Source organism: Artemia sp. Qi Xiang Cuo, chromosome 6 (assembly GCF_049724085.1).
Source record: "Artemia sp. Qi Xiang Cuo chromosome 6, ASM4972408v1, whole genome shotgun sequence".
Taxonomy (NCBI): domain Eukaryota; kingdom Metazoa; phylum Arthropoda; class Branchiopoda; order Anostraca; family Artemiidae; genus Artemia; species Artemia sp. Qi Xiang Cuo.
This window is the reverse complement of record NC_142799.1, coordinates 43,712,805-43,733,248: the sequence shown is the minus strand read 5'-3', so window position 1 is coordinate 43,733,248 and position 20,444 is coordinate 43,712,805. Positions and strand designations below refer to the sequence as shown.

The 20,444-nt window shown below is 32.0% G+C and overlaps 1 protein-coding gene across 1 annotated transcript in view; it reads right to left on the bottom strand.

Moving 5' to 3' along the window:
• The window catches only part of LOC148951259 (5-hydroxytryptamine receptor 2A-like), a 208,534-nt gene that overhangs the window by 24,250 nt on the left and 163,840 nt on the right, over window positions 1–20,444 (bottom strand). The window contains exon 3 of the mRNA XM_089091042.1: window positions 20,243–20,352. Within this exon, the coding sequence (XP_088947168.1) occupies window positions 20,243–20,352 (110 nt within the window). The remainder of the gene's footprint in view (window positions 1–20,242; window positions 20,353–20,444) is intronic.

The window sequence follows — 20,444 nt, the reverse complement described above, 5'->3', positions numbered from 1 at the left end:
CTTTTTATAGCCACCAAAACTTTCATATTTAGTCTCTGAAAGTCTTAATTTTTCTGGACTGTGAAAAAATTATATTTTTCCTGATATGAAATTTATTTCATAAACTGATTTGAATTTATTCTTTTAGTTACTTAAGGAAAGTTTGATATCATTTAATTTGTGTAATTTTTCAGCTTTAACACTTTTCTTGTAACATCTTTAGACGTATCTTCAATTCATACAGTGATTTCTCTGCATTCTATTATCTCTGCCTCAACAATTGTGCTTCTTTCTCGTCTGGGATCTCGCTAACCTCTTTTTTTTGTCATACTCCTTCTGCTCTTCCATATATATTACTCTAGACAGTAATTCTCTCTATACTTAGTTGCAGCTATTTCGGCAATCGTGATAACTGTTTGGAAGTTTCAAATGCAGTATCGCTGCTCCGGAGTTCTTCACTAGTTTGTGGGTGCTGCTTCTATTCATACTCCAATCTCATAGATCCTTACGACTTACGGATGTAACGTCCTTTCAATTAATGGCTTTTCTGTCAACTATCTTCTCCACTTCTCTGCTTGCATTTTCTTGACCTTGTATTTTCATGAGCTTGGCTCTTGCCTGATCTCTTTGCATTGCGATTTTCATGGGCCGTCTCCAGGTTCATCTTCCGTTCATTTAGTGAATCTTCTGCCAAGTGTCTCCTTCGCTTCTCTTTGCACTCTTTTCTCTCTCTCTGCTTTTCGAGGTGTAATATGAGTTGATGATCAGTTTCCTCTCACTGTCTGTTTACACTGTCCGTCTTCTTAACAGGAGTATTAATTATCATAATATTCAAACAATGCCATTCAAGCATTACATCTTTAAGACACGTGTGCCCATCAATTTGCTGCATTAAAATTTATAAACTCAAAATTTTTTCTTCATTATTTCTTTCAACACAAATTCACACTTTTTGTCCCTTCTCAAGTGCCTCCATTTGAGGGTAAATAGCAAACAGCAATGTGGTTCCAATTTGTGATTATGTTACTGGCGCGGTTAAAATACATAAACACTTTCATACATTTGCAGAATTTTATGGTATGTCATAGTCGTCCGTCTTCTTAGCAGGGGTCCTTATTTCAAATAATGAACCAGTGGGTCCCATGATTAAATCTTCAAAATACATGTTCGAGCATTCCAACAACGTTCAAAGAAGAGTGATTTGTAACATAAATGTATTTAATTTACGAGTGGCCCAGGGTTCAATCCCAGCTTTCAGATGGCTACACAATAACCTTTGTAGTTAAGCAACAACTTTGGTCAATGCTCGATAGCACTTCTTAAGGAAATATCCATGTTGCTTCAATCATTATCTATTTTTCTTCCTTTTGACCAGACCAATTCATGTGGAAGGAATGACCGTAGTAACTTTGAAGGGGACTCATTTAGTTCAATATTAAGAAGTTTGAGTGTGCTTTGTAGGAATAAAACTCAAATTGTGGGCATCAAGCCCACAAATCCCAGGGCCAGGAAGCACGGGCTGTAAGCTATGTAATCTACTGATTGTTTACAAATAGTGTTCGTTAATGGAAAGGGGGGCATGTTTGACCTTTGTTGTTCAAGAAGGTCAAGGGTATTCAGGTGAAGTTTTCAGAGAGTGTTGAGGGAGTGTTAAACTAAGTCAAAACACGTTATGTTCATGCAGGTTGTCAAAAGGATGTAACTCAGGAGTGACTGTGGATGTTAAGTTGGAACTACCAGGGAGTGACAAGGGGTATGATCAATTGACCACAAAGACAACATATGCATACTACTATCGTTACATTTAATACTTCTACTGTTGATACAACTACTGATACTACTACTGCCACTACAAGTACTACTTCTCTAATGACTACTACTAAGACTAAGGATATTGAGATGAAAGCTGGAGGAATGGTTGAGGTGAAACTTTACTGAATCAGAACATACTATGTACATACAAACCGTCAAAAGAGTGTATCAGCAATATATTAGGAACGCCTTACGGTATAAAGTTGGGACTTCCAAGGTATGACGAGTGGGATGTTCACCTGACGAAAACGCAACAAGTGTTTACTACTAATGCTACTAATGCAACTGCTACCACTGGTATGACTACTAATACAACACGACTACCACTACTATTCCTTCTACTACTGTTAATATGATACAAGTACTACTAAGACTAAGGGTATGAAGGGGAATATTTGAGAGAATATTGAGGAGAAAGTTGACTTAATTCAAAATACAGTAATTGCGTGCAGGTTGTTAAAAGGGTGTTTTTTTGGAAATGGCCTAGGGAATAAAGTTGGAACTTTTTGGGAATGCTTAGGTGAAAGATCATTTGACCAAAGGCACTATTGTAACTAATACTAAGGTATTTAGGTAGAGCATTAAGGTGAAAGTTTTATGAAATGGCGAGGGGAAATTAAACTAAATTAAAACATGCTATGGGCATATAGGTTATCAAAAGGGCGTATCGTTAATATCATAACAACGATTTATACTATTAAGTTGAAACATCCAGGGTCTGATTTGGGGATTTTCAACTGACCAAAATGCAATATGGTACTACTGCATTTTTGCTACAGCTACCATTTCCCTTACTACTACTAATGTTGCTACTGCAATTACCAGTAATGTTCCTACCATTATTACTGTGACTACTGCTGCAACTACGACTAAAGTTATAAAGGTGAAGATTTCACGTAACATTAACTTCTATTATATACCCTAGAATAGCGTACAAAGTAGAAAATTTCACGGAAAGTTTATGTTGCTTTAAAATTAGATCAAAAGGCGTCAAGTATATGCTGGTTGTCAATAAGACGTTTCAGCAATATCTCAAGAATGACTAAATGTATTAAGTTGACATTTTCAGGCCTACTGCTATTACTAATTCTGCTTGTACTTTAGAACTAAATAAAAAAAAGTGCAAGTGTATCCAGATTGTCAAGACAGCATCGATACAATGTCTCGGGACTGGTATTAAGTTTCATTTTTCAGGAAAACTTGAGAAGGTGCAAAACTGAATTAAACAATATTATGTGTTTCAAGATTTTTAAAAAGGACTATGTTATTAAAAATTGTTTAAAAATTTTCTCCAACATATTAATAGCTAGCCAAGCTATGGGTTCTTGTATAAAAATTAAGAAGATTTAAAATACTCTTTTCTTTTCAAATGAAACAAGCTATATTAAAAAAACGAACATAAATTAATTCCAAAAATGTTTTCCTCAAAAATGATTTTCAAAGAAAAGTAAAGAGCTACATTAAGCCAAAAATGGGCAGAAATAAAGTCAAATAATTTTGCAAGTGTAAAAATACCACAGATCCTAATCAATAAATAAATGATACCCCTATAGTGAAGACCACAAGGCTACAATGTTTTATTTTTTTTTCCCAGAGACATTTCATATGGAAGGAGTGGTTGTGTAAACTTTGGAAGGTGCTCATTCAATTGAAAACCAGAAGTCTTATTGCCCCTTTTAAAAGTCAAAACTGATGACAGGGCAACTAGCCCCCCTTCCCCATTGTCCTCTCTTTTCCTCAAATACATCCGATCAAAATTTAGAGATAACCATTTCTTTCAAAATAGTTGAAAAATCAGACAAAATAGTTTGGTGGTCGACACAACCCCCCAGAACCCTGGGAGAAGTGTTATAAGTTATAACCCGGGGGAATAAAGGGTTTGCAGGGGAGGGGTGGGCGTAAAAACTTTTCAAAAGCAAAATAGAACTTCCAGTTTCCAATCAAATGAGCATTTGATTGGAAACTGGAAGTTCTATTTTGCTTTTTAAGAGTAAAAAGTAATTGAAGGGCAAATAGCCCTCCCGCACCCTTTTTTCCTCAAATACATCCCACCAAATTTTGAGATACCCATTTTTTTCAAAATAGTACAAAGATTAGGTAACAAAAGCTCCAAGGTTGACACAAGCATTTAGAGCCCGTGGGAAAGTATTGTAAGCTATGCTCCGGGACATATAAGGTTTTAATAGAAGTAATGGTCATATAAACTTTGGAGGAGGCTTATTTGATTTAAAATTGAAAATTCTACTGCCATTTTTTAGATTCAAAAAGGATAGGAGGGCAACTAGCCAACCTTTTTTTCTCCAAATGCACCCCATTGCAATTTAGAGATAGCCATTTTACTCAAAATAGTCCAAATATCATATACCTAAATACCTCAAGGGTTAGCACAGCCCCCCCCCCCCCCAGAGACCAGGGATAAGAACTGTAATTTTTCCCCGGGGGCATATAAGGTCTCTATGAAAGGGCTGGTCGTATGAACTTTGGAGGCGACTCATTTGATTGCAAATTGAAAGTTCTAATTCGCCTTTTTAATACTTCAAAGTAATCAGAGGACAACTACCCCGGTCCTTTGCCCTCTGTCCCCCAGATAAATCCGACAAAAATTTTGAGATAGCCATTTTGTTCCAAATGGCCCAAGGATCATATAACAATGCCTCTGGGGTGGACACAACCTCCTAGAGCCCGAGGACAGGGGTTATTAGTTATAACTAAAGGTTTATAAGGTGTTTATATAAAAGGTGGTCTTAAAAACTTTAGAGGAGGCTTATTTGAATGGTAATTGACAGTTCTAGTTCTCTTTTCAAGAGTCAAAAGTTATCAGAGGGGAGCTAGGCCCCCCTTGCCCTCTTTCCGCTAATGTATCCGATTGAAATTTTCATATAGTAATTTTTTCCAAATAATCCCAAGATCATATAAAAACGCCTCCAGGGTTGTCCCCCCCCCCGAAAGCCCGCGGGCCAGGGTTGTAAGCTTTTCCCCGGGGGTATATGAGTGTTTTTCTGGAAGGGATTTCAAAATAGTCCAAAGATCATACAAAAATGCCTCCAGGCCTGACACAACCCCCCAGAGCCAGGGGGCAAAGGCTGTAAGCTATTTAACCTCTCCATTGTCATCATATAAGGTTTTTATGGAAGGAGTGGTCATATAGACACCGGGGAAGGCTCATTCTATCTTAAATCGAAAGATCTAGTTCACTTTTAGGAGTCAAGAGTGCAGGGAGGGTAACCAGAGCCCCACTCCTTTTTCCCCAAATACCTCCCTTCAAAATTTTGGGATAGCCATTTTATTCAAATGACCAAATAGTCCAAATGTCAAATAGCTATGATTCTGGGTCAGATACTCCCTCAGCCCTCGCAGCCTATTTTCTCGTTGTTAACGTATATGATTTTTAAGGAAGGGGTAGTCATATAGACTTTGTAGTAGGCTCATTCGATTAGAAATTGAAAGCTCTAGTACCATTCTAAAGAATTGAAAGTGATTGGATGGTATTCTTCCCCCTCTCCTCGCACGTTTTTTTCCCAAATGCATCCGATAAAGTTTAAAATAGCTATTCAGTTCAAAATAGTCCTAAAGTCAAATAACTATACTTCAAGGGTCGAAAAATCCCCCACATCCCGCGGGGCAGGGACCGTAGCTTATGCATGTTGTCCATTGTTAACAAGTAAGATTTTTGAGGAGGGGGTGGTTGTATTTACTTTTGAGCGGGTTCATTCAATTTGAAATTGAAAGTTTTAGTTTCTTTTTTTACCAGTCAAAAATGATCACAGGGCAACCAGCCGCTACACCTTTCCCAACATACATCCAGTCTAAACTTTGAGATAGCCCTTTTGTTCAAACTAGTCCAAAGGCCAAATAAATAACTCCCCCCCCCCTAGCCCACGGGCCAAGGGTTGTAAGTTATGCAAGTCACTTATTATTACTTTGATCCTTTGTTTACTTTGATACCACAGTTTATAGACAGTAAGCTTATCGCAGATCATTTCTGGTCCTTGGTCTTGGTGCGAACAAAAAGCTCCTCCCACTTATATCTGCCTTAGCGGATTAGTCTGTTATCGTCAATCACTGAGAAATGGTTACCAAGTGCATTATTCGTAATTGCGAAAGCAGAAAAAAACTTGGTGAGCCAGCCAAGTGGTTTGCAAGTGTCCCATATCACAGGTATGAATTAATTTATATACAAATTATGACTTAATCTATTATTTACGTGGACTCAACTGATCGGCCTATGTAGGATTTTATGAAAAAGGGGGCGGGGGGGTTGATGAAATTTGTGAAAATAAGGAATTTTTTCTTCTTCTAATAACTGGTGGAGAAGGTGTGATGGTTTCAGGGGCGGATCCAGGATTTTTTTTAGGGGGGGGGGGGCGCAAAATAGGTTGATCCGACAAACTTACGTTAGGAGCAAGTTTAATTAATGCAAACTTGCGTTAATTAGGTAAATTACACTACTTTAGACTACTTTAGGGGGTTACCCCTCGCCCCCCCCTCTGGAGCCGCAACTGGATAGTTTATCATTTTTTTTTTCACGTCATTATATTTATTTTATCATATAATAATCTCAGATCATAATCAAATGTCATCGCTTTATGGCTTTGTTAAAATAAAACTTATTTTTTACTTGATTATCGTCGTAAATTTATTCCTTGTCTTTATTTCCATTCTTAAACCAATGTTATATTTACCTTTTGCATTATTACAGCCCAATGTATATACATTCATATAAATTTATATGCAGTGTTACCGCCATACCAATTATTCTCCTTTCCTTTTTTATTCTTTAATAATAATTTCTGGTCGTTTTGAGTTTGAATTATTGTAGGCTTCCATTTCTACTGATCTCAAGTTTAATATGGCCTTTACTTTTCTTTAAAAAAAACTTTCTTTTTCGTAAAGTTTTCGTAGTATATATATATATATATATATATATATATATATATATATATATATATATATATATATATATATATGTATATATATATATATATATATATATATATATATATATTATGTATATATATATATATATATATATATATATATATATATATATATATATATATATATATATATATTTATTTATATTTATATATATATATATATATATATATATATATATATATATATATATATATATATATATATATATATATATATATATATATATATATATATATATATATATATATATATATATATATATATATATATATATATATATATATATATATATATATATATATATATTTATATTTATATCGGCGCGTACAAACAGCTCCTCTCATTTGATCTGCCATCAGCGGTCCAATTACCCGGGAACACGTATTTTGGCAGAAACTTTCTCAAAATGCCTTTGAAACCAACTTCAGACTTCGAAACCTATTTTTAATTCCTAAAAACATCTAATAATAACATTACACTATTAACTACCGGTTTTCATGTATGTATTGGAATAAATTAATTTAAAATTAGTTTCTTCAAAATTAGTGTTCCAACGTTGAAGCCAAGTTTCGCGTCCAAGAGAAATCTGACTTGTCTACCCGTGAAAAGATCTGATACCGCCTATGTTTATATCTGCCAAAACGTTCTCCGGAGCACTCGCACCCCGGTCCGGGTTTTTATAATGGGTGAGATAGAGAATGATCATATTGCTAATTATATAAACTGTGTTTGATACATTGATTTACGGATTTAACAGGCAACTTTGATTTACGGGACTAGGGCTGTAAGTTATACAAGTTTCTTATTGATACTTATATACTTTGTTTACTTTGGTGCTTTCCTTACTTTGATAATTTGTTACTTTGATGTTGATAAGAACAATTTGATTTTGAAATAAGGAATATTTCAAAACCTGTATTTTTGGCAATACAAAACGAATATAAATTAATTAAAAAAACTTTACGAAAAAGAATTTTTTCAAAGAAAAAATAGAGTCCTTATTAAACTTAAGGTCAGCAGAAATAAATTCCTATAATAATTCCAACTCAAAACGACCAGAAGTTACTTTTAAAGAATAATTAAAACCCAAAACAAATAGAAATTAGGTAAACAATCATAACAAATAAAAATACAATAGGTACTATTATAAATGAATAAATAAACCTCAAAATGAGGAAAAATTAAATTGAATATGCAAATTGAATTTAAAACGAACGAAACTTACTCAAACCAGAGTTTAGCTACTGCCCCTTTCCCTAACTGTAAAAGTCTAAGACCTATTGCGTCATTGGTGCTTCACTGGAAGCTATATAATGTGTTTTTAACAGTCTTGGAAGGAACTAATAAAATCAGACTGAATTGTTTATATAAAATAATATTAATTGATGAAATTTGATCAGTGCAAGATTTTATTTTACCGTAATTTAAATTTTTATTTTCGATGTAAGTACAAAAGAAAATATTTGCAATATAATTCTTTTTTGGTAAAGCGCCAGTGACGCAGTAGGCTTTAGATTTTCACAGCTAGGGATGGGTGCAGTAGTCAATCTCTTGTTTCTAGCAATTTCTGTTCGTTTTAAGCTTCATTTGCACATTCAATTCAAGTTTTTCTTGTTTTAAGATTTATTTATTCGTTTATATTAGCACAAGTTGCATGTTTAATTGCTCTGGTTGTTTATTTAAGTTTTGTTCGTATTGGGTTTTATTTATTCTTTAATAGTAATTTCTGGTCGTTTTCAGTTTGAATTATCATATGACTTTATTTTTGCTAACCTTAATTTAATATGGTCTTTACTTTTTTTTGAAAAGCTTCTTTTTCGTGAAGTTTTATTTGTAATTAATAATAATTAATAACCGTGTCAAACTAAAAAAAACAACACAAACTAAGATGAGTAGTCAAGGCTGTGTCACGAAGGGGGGTTAGGATGTTCAAACCGCCCCTGGCTGAAATACGGAGACATTTCGAATGTAGTTGCCAACTGAATTAATGGGTTAACTGAGCACCCTTCTTTCAATTGCCCCACTAAACGTAAAAACCGATCAAGAGGACATAGGAAAAATAATAAAAAGAATTATTTAGATTTAAATGAATTTTTAATCGATTTAGGTCACATATTTGAGACTAATGGAATGACTAGTTTAATAAAATCTTCAAATAAGTTATCAAGGAATAATTTAGTAAAAGTATTCTGTATTACAAAAAAAAGCACAACATGTAACTAAAAAAATAAATTAATGTATGATGAAGTTTGTATTTTAGCTAAATCAAAATTTATTTCAAAATATAATAAATCTGATAAAATTGTAAATAAGGATAATAGATTATATTTGTCTATTAATTTTTTGTTCTAAACAAATAGAAGATATTAATTTGACAAGAATCTTAAACCAGCGGAGAGTAAGGAATGCCCTTCCATGTAATTTGGTGTATAATGGTTGTCCAATTTTAACATATAAATTTTCAAAAACAATTGGTCAAATGATTTTTAATTATAATTCAATACTTAAAAAACTGGACAGGGGGAGTAATTGGAAACCGGTTTGTAATTGTGAGCAATTTTTACCGTATGTGGATCAAACTTATAAGCATATTGTAACGGGGGATTTGTCCATTATAAAGCATCGTGATCTTCAAAATATAATGAAAATGGGTGCTAAGTTCCGTCTTTCTTACCGCATAAGGCCAGCAGATTTTCTTAGGGGATTAAAGAATGATTTAAACTTATTTATTGATAATTAGTGCAAGAAGGAGAAAATTACTAAAGATAGATTTCAGAATTGGATAAATTTGATTTTGACTAGTGTAAGAAATAGCATGTATAGAATTAATCCAACAGATTCTTTGAAAAATTCAATATTTTACAATGCCAATATGAAACAAGCAATTTCTGATATACATAATGAATTTATAATTGTACCAGTTGATAAAGCTAGCAATAATTTTGACATAATTTGTCAGAAACTCTATTGTGATATTTTATCAAAAGAGTTACTAACAACAAATACATACGACAGGGCCCATATGGAGGAGAATAGATGGATTGAAAATATAAAAGAAAGAATTTTGAAAAAATTCAACATTAAAATAAATGATAATGATAAACAGTTTGCTTTCTTATATTGGAAGATAAAATTTCATAAGAATCCACCAAAACCACGGTTTATTGCTGGGGCAGCAAGGTGTCCAACCAAAATTGTGGCTACTGATCTATCTTTAATTTTAGGAGAAATTAGAAATAAATTTAAAGCATATTGCATATTGCATATTGCATATTAAAAAATTTTCTAACTTTAACCCATATTGGAGTGTTAATAACTCGTTACAAGTGATAGATTCTTTGGTGAATGTTTCAGCTAAAAGAGTCGATTCATTTGATTTTAATAATATTTATACAAAATTTTAACTAAATTTATTATTCGAAAAATTTAAAATGGTGATAAGGAAATCTTTTCTTTTGTCTAATATCGGATTTTTGAAAATTGATACTTTTAATAAAAAAGCCCGATGGACGAATTTCTTTAGAATTACTATTAATTCAAGATGTTATAGCTTGGATATGGTATGCGATTTATTGGAATTTGTTCTATTTAATACATTTATAAGATTTAATGGGAATTTATATAAACAAACTGTAGGTATTCTTATGGGTGGGAATGTGAGTCCATTCATAGCAGACCTGTTTTTAAGTCAATTAGAATACAAATAAATGATAAATAAAAATAGCCCAATCAATGTAAAATATAACCTTTCAAATAATAAAAGATATCTGGACGATCTCTTAGTAATAAATTGTGCAGAGTTTATTGAGATTTCAAAAAATATTTATTCACAAGAGTTAATTCTGGAGCCTAGCTATGGGATGGGACACTCTGACTATTTCTTAGATTTAAAAATTAATATTTCAAATAATAATAAATTAGTTTTTAAATTATATAATAATACGGGATGATTTTAATTTTGAAGTAATTAATTTTCCATTCCTTGAAAGTAATATACATTCAAATATTACTTATTCGGCTTATTATTCCCAATTATTTAGGTATGCAAAAATATGCAGCAATTACACAGATTTTAAAAATAGATGTAAAAAGCTGAGGGAAAAACTGATCTTAAGAGGTTTTTCTGCCAAAAAAATTAGTTGGCAATTCAAAAAATTTAGTTTTATGTATCATGACCTTTTAAGTAAATATACAAAAAATTATAAAGAAATACTGAATGATATTTTAATATAATTTCTCTTGCACTTTTCATTTTTGGAAGTTTGAGTTTGTAGTGGTATTCAAACAAGCTTGAGGATCTTTAAATTGGTAATTGGTTACAGATACCACTAAAAGATACATCTGGACATCTCTTCATTTGTTCCAGAATGGTCTCTGTCAGTGACCTCTGGGATTTTATTAAGGAAATATTGAAACACTTTTTGTGTGTAATTTTTAATAGCTTGACTACTATGCATGTATTTCACAAGTTTTACCTGACATAGGGTTGCCATATATATCTTATGGTAGAGGCTCCACCGTGCCGGGTAAAGAAAGTAAAGCCTCGAAACCCGTTAAGGCAGGTGGTAATTCTTCTGATGAGCCCTAAATGGAAGGTTCTACTTGGAAATATTTTGCTAGATTTAAGGTGCTTTTGCTTGTAAATTTACAACGACTTACAGTTATTGATGACGACTTTGCATGGACTTGGACATTTCTATTTGGTTGACGGTTCGGGTATACTGTTTGGTCCTAGGTAGTTGGATAGATAGGTAAGTTAAAAGCCTCGTTCAAGTGCACATTTGTCTCAATTGCTGGATTAGGACGACAGTTTTTTTTTTTTTTTTTTTTATTTTTTTTTTTTGCCAAGTAACTACCTTTTAAACATAATATGAATTCAGGTCGGATCTAGTGCTGGTGGAGGAATCATCAAAAATTCCTCCCTGACGGACCTTAGCCCTGTCTAGGTTTTTCCTGGAATTGATGATTATTTGGTCAATGTATTACTTATTTTAAAAGGAGTATAAGCAAATGTTCTATTTAGGGTAGTTTTTTTTTTTTTATGATTATTTAGATTAACCTTATTAATTTTGGTATTTTTGCTTGGGTTTTGGTGTTGTTTTTGATTTTTCTATTGTTTTGGCGTTTTGGCTTTATTTGATTTTTGATTTTATATTGAATAATATTGGTAAGGATAATATTCAAAGGGGCCTGCCGAATATTAGTAAGTGTAATGGTCGTTGTTTTCTTTGTCAATATCACATTATCCCTCGAAATTATTTTAAAATCACTTTATATAATAAAAAGTTTAAATGTTTATTAACTGGACAGGTAAATTGTAAAACAAATCATATTATCTATTTACTAGAATTTAAAAATTGTCAATTACAATATGTGGGGGAAACAATTAACAACATATATAAGATATTTTCGGGAAATAAAACTACAATTACCAATGAAAAAACTAATAATTATCCAGTTCAACATTGTAGTAATGGTACTTGCTCAGTATCTAATCTACCTATTACAATTTTAGAAAATCTGGACCTAGAAAACTTTACTAAAGAAGAGAAAAATAATAAATTACGCAGACAAGAAGAGTATTGGATCCATGCTCTGGGTACTGCATATCCTTTTGGGCTAAATGATCGAGTTGCGAAATACGGAGACATGTCGAATGTAGTTGCAAACTGTATTAATGGCTTAACTAGACACCCTTCTTTTAATTGCCCCACTAAACATAAAAACCAATGAAGAGGACATAGGAAAAATAAAAATAAGAATTATTTAGATTTAAATGCATTTTTAATCAATTTAGGTCACATATTTGAGACTAATGGAATGACTAGTTTAATAAAATCTTTAAATAAGTTATCTAGGAATAATTTAATAAAATTATTCTGGATTTAAAAAAGAAGTACAGCATTCAAGTAAGAAACTGAATTAATGTACTATACTTTTTGCGTTTTGTCCTGTTCAAATCCAATTTCAAAATATAATAAATTTGATAAAATTGTAAATAAGGGAACCAGATCATTTTTGTCTAATCATTTTTGTTCTAAGTAAACATAAGATATTAATTTTACAAGAATTTCAAGACAGCAGAGAGTAAGGAATGACCTTCCATGTAATTTGGTGTATAATGGTTGTCCAATTTTAACACATAAATTTTCAAAAATATTTTGTCAAATGATTTTTAACTGTAATTAAATACTTAAGAAACTGGACAGGGAGAGTAATTGGAAACCGGTTTGTAATTGTGAGCAATCTTTACCGTATGTGGATCAAACTTATAAGCATATTGTAACGGGGGATTTGTCCATTATAAAGCATCGTGATCTTCAAAATATAATGAAAATGGGTGCTAATTTCCGTCTGTCTTACCGCGTAAGGTCAGCAGATATTCTTAGGGGATTAAAGAATGATTTAAACTTATTTGTTGATTATTGGTGCAAAAGGCAGAAAATTACTAAAGATAGATTTCAGAATTGGATAAATTTGATTTTGACTAGTGTAAGAAATAGCATGTACAGAATTAATCCAACAGATTTTGTGAAAAATTCAATATTTTATAATGCCAATATGAAACAAGCAATTGCTAATTTACACATTTAATTTATAATTCTACCAGTTGATAAGGCTAGTAATAGTTTTGCCATAATTTGTCAGAAACTCTTTTTTATATTTTATCAAAATATTTACTAACAAAAAATAAATACGACCATTCTAATCTAGATGGTACTAGTGTGATTGAAAATTTAGAATACATAATTTGGAAAAAATTTAATATTAAAATAAATGATAATAATAAAAAGGTTGTTTTCTTACATTTGAAGGTAAAATTTCATGAAAATCAACAAAACCAAGTTTTATTGCTGGGCCAGCAATGTATCCAAACAAAATGCCGTCATTGACCTATCTTTGATTTTAGCAATAGTTAGAAATAAATTTTAGGCATATAATTAAAAAATTTTCTAACTTTAACCAATATTGGAGCGGTAATAAATCGTTACAAATAATAGATTATTAAGTGAATATTTCAGGTCAAAGAGTCGATTCAATTTATTTTACTAATATGTATAAAAATTTTTAACAAAATTTATTATTAGAAAAATTTAAAATTGTAATAAAGAAATCTTTTCTTTTGTCTAATATCGGATTTTTGAAAATTGATACTTTTAATAAAAAAGCCCGATGGACGAATTTCTTTAGAAGTACTATTAATTCAACATGCTATAGCTTGGATATGGTATGCGATTTATTGGAATTTGTTCTATTTAATACACTTATAAGATTTAATGGGAATTTATATAAACAACCTGTAGGTATTCCTATGGGTGGGAATGCGAGTCCATTCATAGCAGACCTGTTTTTAAGTCAATTAGAATACGAATATATGATAAATAAAAATAGCTCAAGCAATGTAAAATATAAACTTTCAAATAACAAAAGATATCTGGACGATCTCTTAGTAATAAATTGTGCAGAGTTTATTGAGATTTCAAAAAATATTTATCCACAAGAGCTAATTCTTGAGCCTAGCTATGGGATGGGACACTCCGACCATATCTTAGATTTAAAAATTAATATTTCAAATAATAATAAATTAGTTTTTAAATTATATAATAAAACGGATGATTTTAATTTTGAAGTAATTAATTTTCCATTCCTTGAAAGTAATATACATTCAAATATTACTTATTCGGCTTATTATTCCCAATTATTTAGGTATGCAAAAATATGCAGTAATTTTACAGATTTTAAAAATAGATGTAAAAAGCTGAGCGAAAAACTGATCTTAAGAGGTTTTTCTGCCAAAAAAATTAGTTGGCAATTCAAAAAATTTAGTTTTATGTTTCATGAACTTTTAAGTAAATATAAAAAAAATTATAAAGAAATACTGAATGGTATTTTAATATAATTTCTCTTGCGCTTTTCTTTTTTGGAAGTTTGAGTTTGTAGTGGTTTTCAAACAAGCTTGAGGATCTTTAAATTGGTAATTGGTTCCAGATACCAATAAAAGATACATCTGGACATGTCTTCATTTGTTCCAGAATGGTCTCTGTCATTGACCTCTGGGATTTTATTAAGGAAACATTGAAACACTTTTTGTATGTAATTTTTAATAGCTTGACTAGTATGCATGTATTTCACAAGTTTTACCTGACATAGGGTTACCATATAGATCTTATGGTAGAGGCTCCACCGTGCCGGGTGAAGAAAGTAAAGCCCCGAAACCCGTTAAGGCAGGTGGTATTTCTTCTGATGAGCCCTAAATGGAAGGTTCTACTTGGTAATATTTTGCTAGATTTAAGGTGCTTTTGCTTGTAAATTTACAACGACTTAAATTTATTGATGACGACTTCGCATGGACTTGGACATTTCTATTTGGTTGACGGTTCGGGTATACTGTTTGGTCCTAGGTTGTTGGTTAGATGGGTAAGGTTAAAGCCTCGTTCAATTGCACATTTTTCTCAATTGCTGGATTTGGACGACATTTTTTTTTTTTTTTTTTTTTTTTTTTTTTTTTGCCAAGTAATTACCTCTTAAACATAATATATATATATATATATATATATATATATATATATATATATATATATATATATATATATATATATATATATATATATATATATATATATATATATATATATATATATATATATATATATATATATATATATATATATATATATATATATATATATATATATATATATATATATATATATATATATATATATATATATATATATAAAAGTGTCAGTGTCATTTACTTTTTTTTTCAGTAATCTTGGTTATGATGGTTAAATTAAGTTTTATTTCCATAATATGAGAAACAGAAACGTTCAGCCCGAATTAAGGATTGTTTTCAGTAATGTACAAATTATGTTCTAGTCTTGAGATGGCATGGGGGACATCAGCCCTACTGATATTAGTTTCTTTTCATTTTGAGTTTGACTCGGTTATTTACTGTAATTTCTGTTCAATTTTGGTTTTGTTTATTTATTGATGGCGGGTTGTGGTAGTTTTATGCTTTGAAAATTAGTTGACTGCATTTTTGCCAATTTTTAGTTTAACATAGCCCTTTACTTTTCTTTGAAAAACTTGTTTTGTGGAAAAAAATTTTTAGATTCATCCACAAAAAAGGACAGCATTTTCTTTGTTTTGTTTTCTCATAAATAAGTTTCCCTTGCCCCGGGATAAGAAAGAGTTTGTCTGAATTGACTGCTTCTGTCAGAGACAGAGGGAATATCAGGGTATTGGTTTTCTTACGCCGATTTAAGGCCGTGCAATTATAGGCTGATAATGTTAGCATGTAAATAAATACGATTTCTTATCGGGGGTACCTTTTTTGGCACCTTACAGCCTATTACGGTAATATTGATAGGAATTTGGTTATAAAGTCATAATATTCAAAAATTAAATAAAAAAAACAACAAGTTTTTGTAACTGAAAGTAAGGAGCGACATTAAAACTTAAAACGAACAGATATTATTCCGTGAATGAAAGGGGCTGTCCCCTCCTGAACGCCCCGCACTTTATGCTAAAGTTTTTTACCGATTTAAAAAGTAGAGTTATGAGAAAAAGTCAAACTTTAGCGTAAAGAGCGGTGCGTTGAGGAGGGGATATCCCCTTTCATTCACAGAAGAATTTCTATTCGTTTTAAGTTTTAATGTTGCTCCTTACTTTCAGTTACAAAAACTTTTTTTTATATAATTTCTGAACGTTTTTGAATTAATGCAGGTTTTGAATTTGGCTCGCCGTACATGAATAATTAAACGAAATTTGCATATTATCTTTATTTTTTTTTAACTAATAATTGCCTTATAATAACCAAAGTTTAATTTTTGTTCCATTTACTTAGGAATGACTCATGAATCACAAAGGCTGTTTAATTGGAATAATACCCTCTTTTAAAAGTTAAAAAAGAATTAGCGTAAGAGCGAGCTATTGAGGAGAGGCAACCTCCCTTATATGCGTAATATTTTCTGTTTGTTTAGAGTTTTAATGCTGTTCCTTACTCTCAGTTCAACAAACTGTTTTTTTTTATTTAATTTCTTATTGTTTTTTAAATGATGCTGGTAAATCCCGCGCCCCCTTCATGGAAATTCTCTTCCCCTATGAAAAACTCCTCCCTGGAAGTATACTCCCACGTGATCCAATCCCTTCGATACCCCCGTACCCAACAGAAAAAAATCCAACTGAAAACGTGTGTATACTTCCCAATAACCAATACTATATGAAAACAATGGGCAAAGTTCATAACTTGCAACCCTTCCCCCGGGGACTGTGGGGGATTAAGTCCTCCTCAAAGGCATAATTATTAAATCTTTGGCTATAATGAAACCCATGGCTGTCTCAAAATTTTGATCCGGTGACTTTGAGAAAAAATGAGAGCGGGAGGGGGCTGAGTTGCCCTCTAATTTTTTTGGTCACTTAAAAATGGCACTAGAGCTTTTAATTTCTGTTCAAATGATCTTTCTTGTGACGTTCTAGGACCACTGAGTCTATATTATCACCCCTGGAAAAAAAAAAAAAAAAAAAAAAAAAAAAAAAAAACAATAAACACGCATCCGTGATCTTTCTTCTGGCAAAAAATACAAAATTCCACATTTTTGCAAATAGGAGCTTGAAACCTCTACATTGGGGTTATCTAATACATTGAATCTGATGGTGAGGTTTTTAATAAGATTCTATAAACTTAGGGGGGTGCTCCCCATTTTTTGAAAAAAAGGCAAATTTTCTCAGGCTCGTAACTTTTGATGGGTAAGACTGAACTTGATAAAACTTGTATATTAAAACAACATAAAAATACGACTCTTTTGATACATCTATTGGTATTAAAATTTCGTTTTTTAGAGTTTTGGATACTATTAAGTCGCGTCGCTTCTTACTTACAATTTGTTGCCACGAACTGTTTGGACACGTAGCTTTAACCCGAATGACCTAGCTGAGAAAAGAAACTTTTCCAAAAGATTTTAATGATTGATATTAAATTAAAATATTTTACTTGAAAAAAAAAACAAAAAAAAAACACGGTGATAGCTGTCATTTAATCAAAGAGAATTAAAGAAACTTCTTGAGGTTGACTTTTACTAAACATAAATTTGGGAGTGTAAAGTAAGTCACTAAAGCCTTCTAAATTCTAAAGTCTTCACTGAATGCGTTTTTGTTCTAAATCGTCAATGAGTGTCATTGCAAACATCCAGAACTCTTTTAAGGGATTGGGTGAATCTTGAAAAAAAGATTGAAAAGATTTTGCTTGCTTGAAAAATTGTATATTTTCCGAATGCGTTTCTTTGAACTTTTGTGTGTTTTTACTCTTCAAAAGAGGTTAAGGTACCTGCCCTCTCCCCCTTTACATAATATTTTCTCAAATGATATTTATAATTTAGAACCAAAATTGTTGTCATACTATCTAAATATGGTCAGCTGAAAAATGTAAGTCTTAACATTTTTAATATGTCAAGTTCCTTGACAGTATAATATCTTCGTTCTGTTAGTTAATACTTTTAATGTTTTAATTGTCTATCTGATCTAGAACAAAATAAAGTGGCCTTGGAAACCAGGATGGTAGATGAAATCTCTTAAATATTCTAAAATTTCCAAATTTCTAAATTTTGAAATTTAAAAAATTTCAAAAGCCGGACTTTTTGCCATTATAAACCCACAAATAGTCAAACGGTTCGCGGTAACAAACTGTAATTAAGGGGTGACCCGGCTCAATGGCAACCGAAACTCTAAAAAAACAAATGGATATTTCAAAAGAGTTAGATTTTTATTCTGATTCCAAAAATATAAGATTCATCAAGTTTAGTGTTACCCATCAAAAGTTACGAGCCTGAGAAAACTCGCCTGATTTTAGAAATTGGGAGGAAACAACCCTTAAAAGTCAAAGAATCTTGGGGAAAATCACACCATTTGATGCAGAAAACGAGAGAGCTCTACTGTAGACGTTTCAAGCCGCTATAGACAAAAATGTGGAATTTGCACCTTTTTTCCCAGAAGAAAGATAACGGATGCGTGTTTATTTGTTGTTGTTGTTTTTTTTCCCAGAGGAGTTTGTGTCAATATAATGGTCCTAGAAGATCGGGAGAGAGTACATTCGAACGCAAATTAAAAGTTATATTGCCCTTTTTATGTGTCCAAAAAGATTGTAGGGCAGCTAGCCACTTTCCTTGCCCCTTTTCCCCCAAAGTTGTCCGATAAAAATTTTGAGGCAGCCGATTTTTCCAGTAATGTTGAAAGATCCAATAGCTCTGTCTTTAGGGGCAAAATTACCCCGAAAATCTGTGGGGAGAGTCCTGTAAAATATGAAATTCGCCCTTTGTTTACGCGTAGCATTTGTTATTGGGAATTATAAGGACAATTTTCGGCGGAGGGGGGGGGGTTGGGGAGTGTGCTTGTGCTTAGTTTCCATAGGGAGAATTTTCCTTGGCGAGGGAAATTTTCAAGGGGATGAACTTTTGAGAGAAATTTTACACTAGGGGGATTTGACAGAATCCTATATAAAATTTTTTTTTAGTTGTCTTACCTTCTCTATGCCAACTCAATTTTGCATGTCGAGATGTTCCGGTGGAATTATCCGGGGCTATTTTCAGCGTTTTTAAATTTCCGGGGCAAAATTTCCACGGAAGGGGGGATTTACAGAGTGATCAAGAAAACGATTAGAGCTTAAATTCTCTTTCAAATAAAAGTATGCTAAGTAGAATTTTTGAGGCTGAATCGTCCGCAAAAAATTTAAAGGGGGCGGGATTTTCAGCAAGGATGAATGCTAGTCGTTCAATACGAGGAATGAATGTGAGGATGATTTCAGCAAGGGGAAATTCAGCTGTATTTTAGGTGGGAGGAAATTTCCATGTAGGAGTTCCCAGATACGGGAGAATATTTCATGGAGAGTAAACCACGTTTACTGGCATTATTTGAAAAATGATTAGAAATTAAATAAAAAAAACAAGTTTTTTAACTGAACGTAAGGAGCAGCATTAAAATTCAAAATGAACATAAATCATTCTGTATATGAAGGGGTTTTCCCCCTCTTCAATACCTTGCTCTTTACACTAAATAATTACTGTTTGTCCCTTTTTTCTTACGAACGGCTACTGAAACACTTGGGGCGTTATTAGAATAGGAAACTTTTTTAATAGTGCTAAATGCTTTAGCGTAAAGAGCAAGGTATTGAAGAGGGGGCATCCCCTTCTATACGGAATAATTTTTGTTCATTTTCGGTTCTAATGTTGCTCCTTACTTTCAGTTATTTTTTTTTAATATATAAATTTAATTTGGATTAAAAGCACCTTGGAAAGGGACGTGATTTTTCTCAAAAGAACTCCACAAGAGCTGAAAATTTTGATTTGGTGCTGAGCTACATATTAAATCTTATTCAAATATTTTAAATCCATTTAGGATGGATTTTTTCAAAGATGGTAATTATATTATTTGAAACATCTTTGTATTGGTTCCTTGTGTCACGACTTGGAAAAAATCTTACGAAACTGATTATATTCCGTAGAACAGAGCATCTTACCTATCTGTAGCTATGGCAACTAAATGCAGAATGGAAGCAGTGCAGCAAAGAACATCACTTGATGTCCACATATCACACAACGTTGGGCCAAGCACCCACTTCTCATTGATCTAAAAAAAAAGTTTTCAGGTCATCAAAAGATAAGCTGTCATTAACTAAGATTTTGTTTCTTTCTTTGGAACGAGAAATTTGGGGCTTGTTC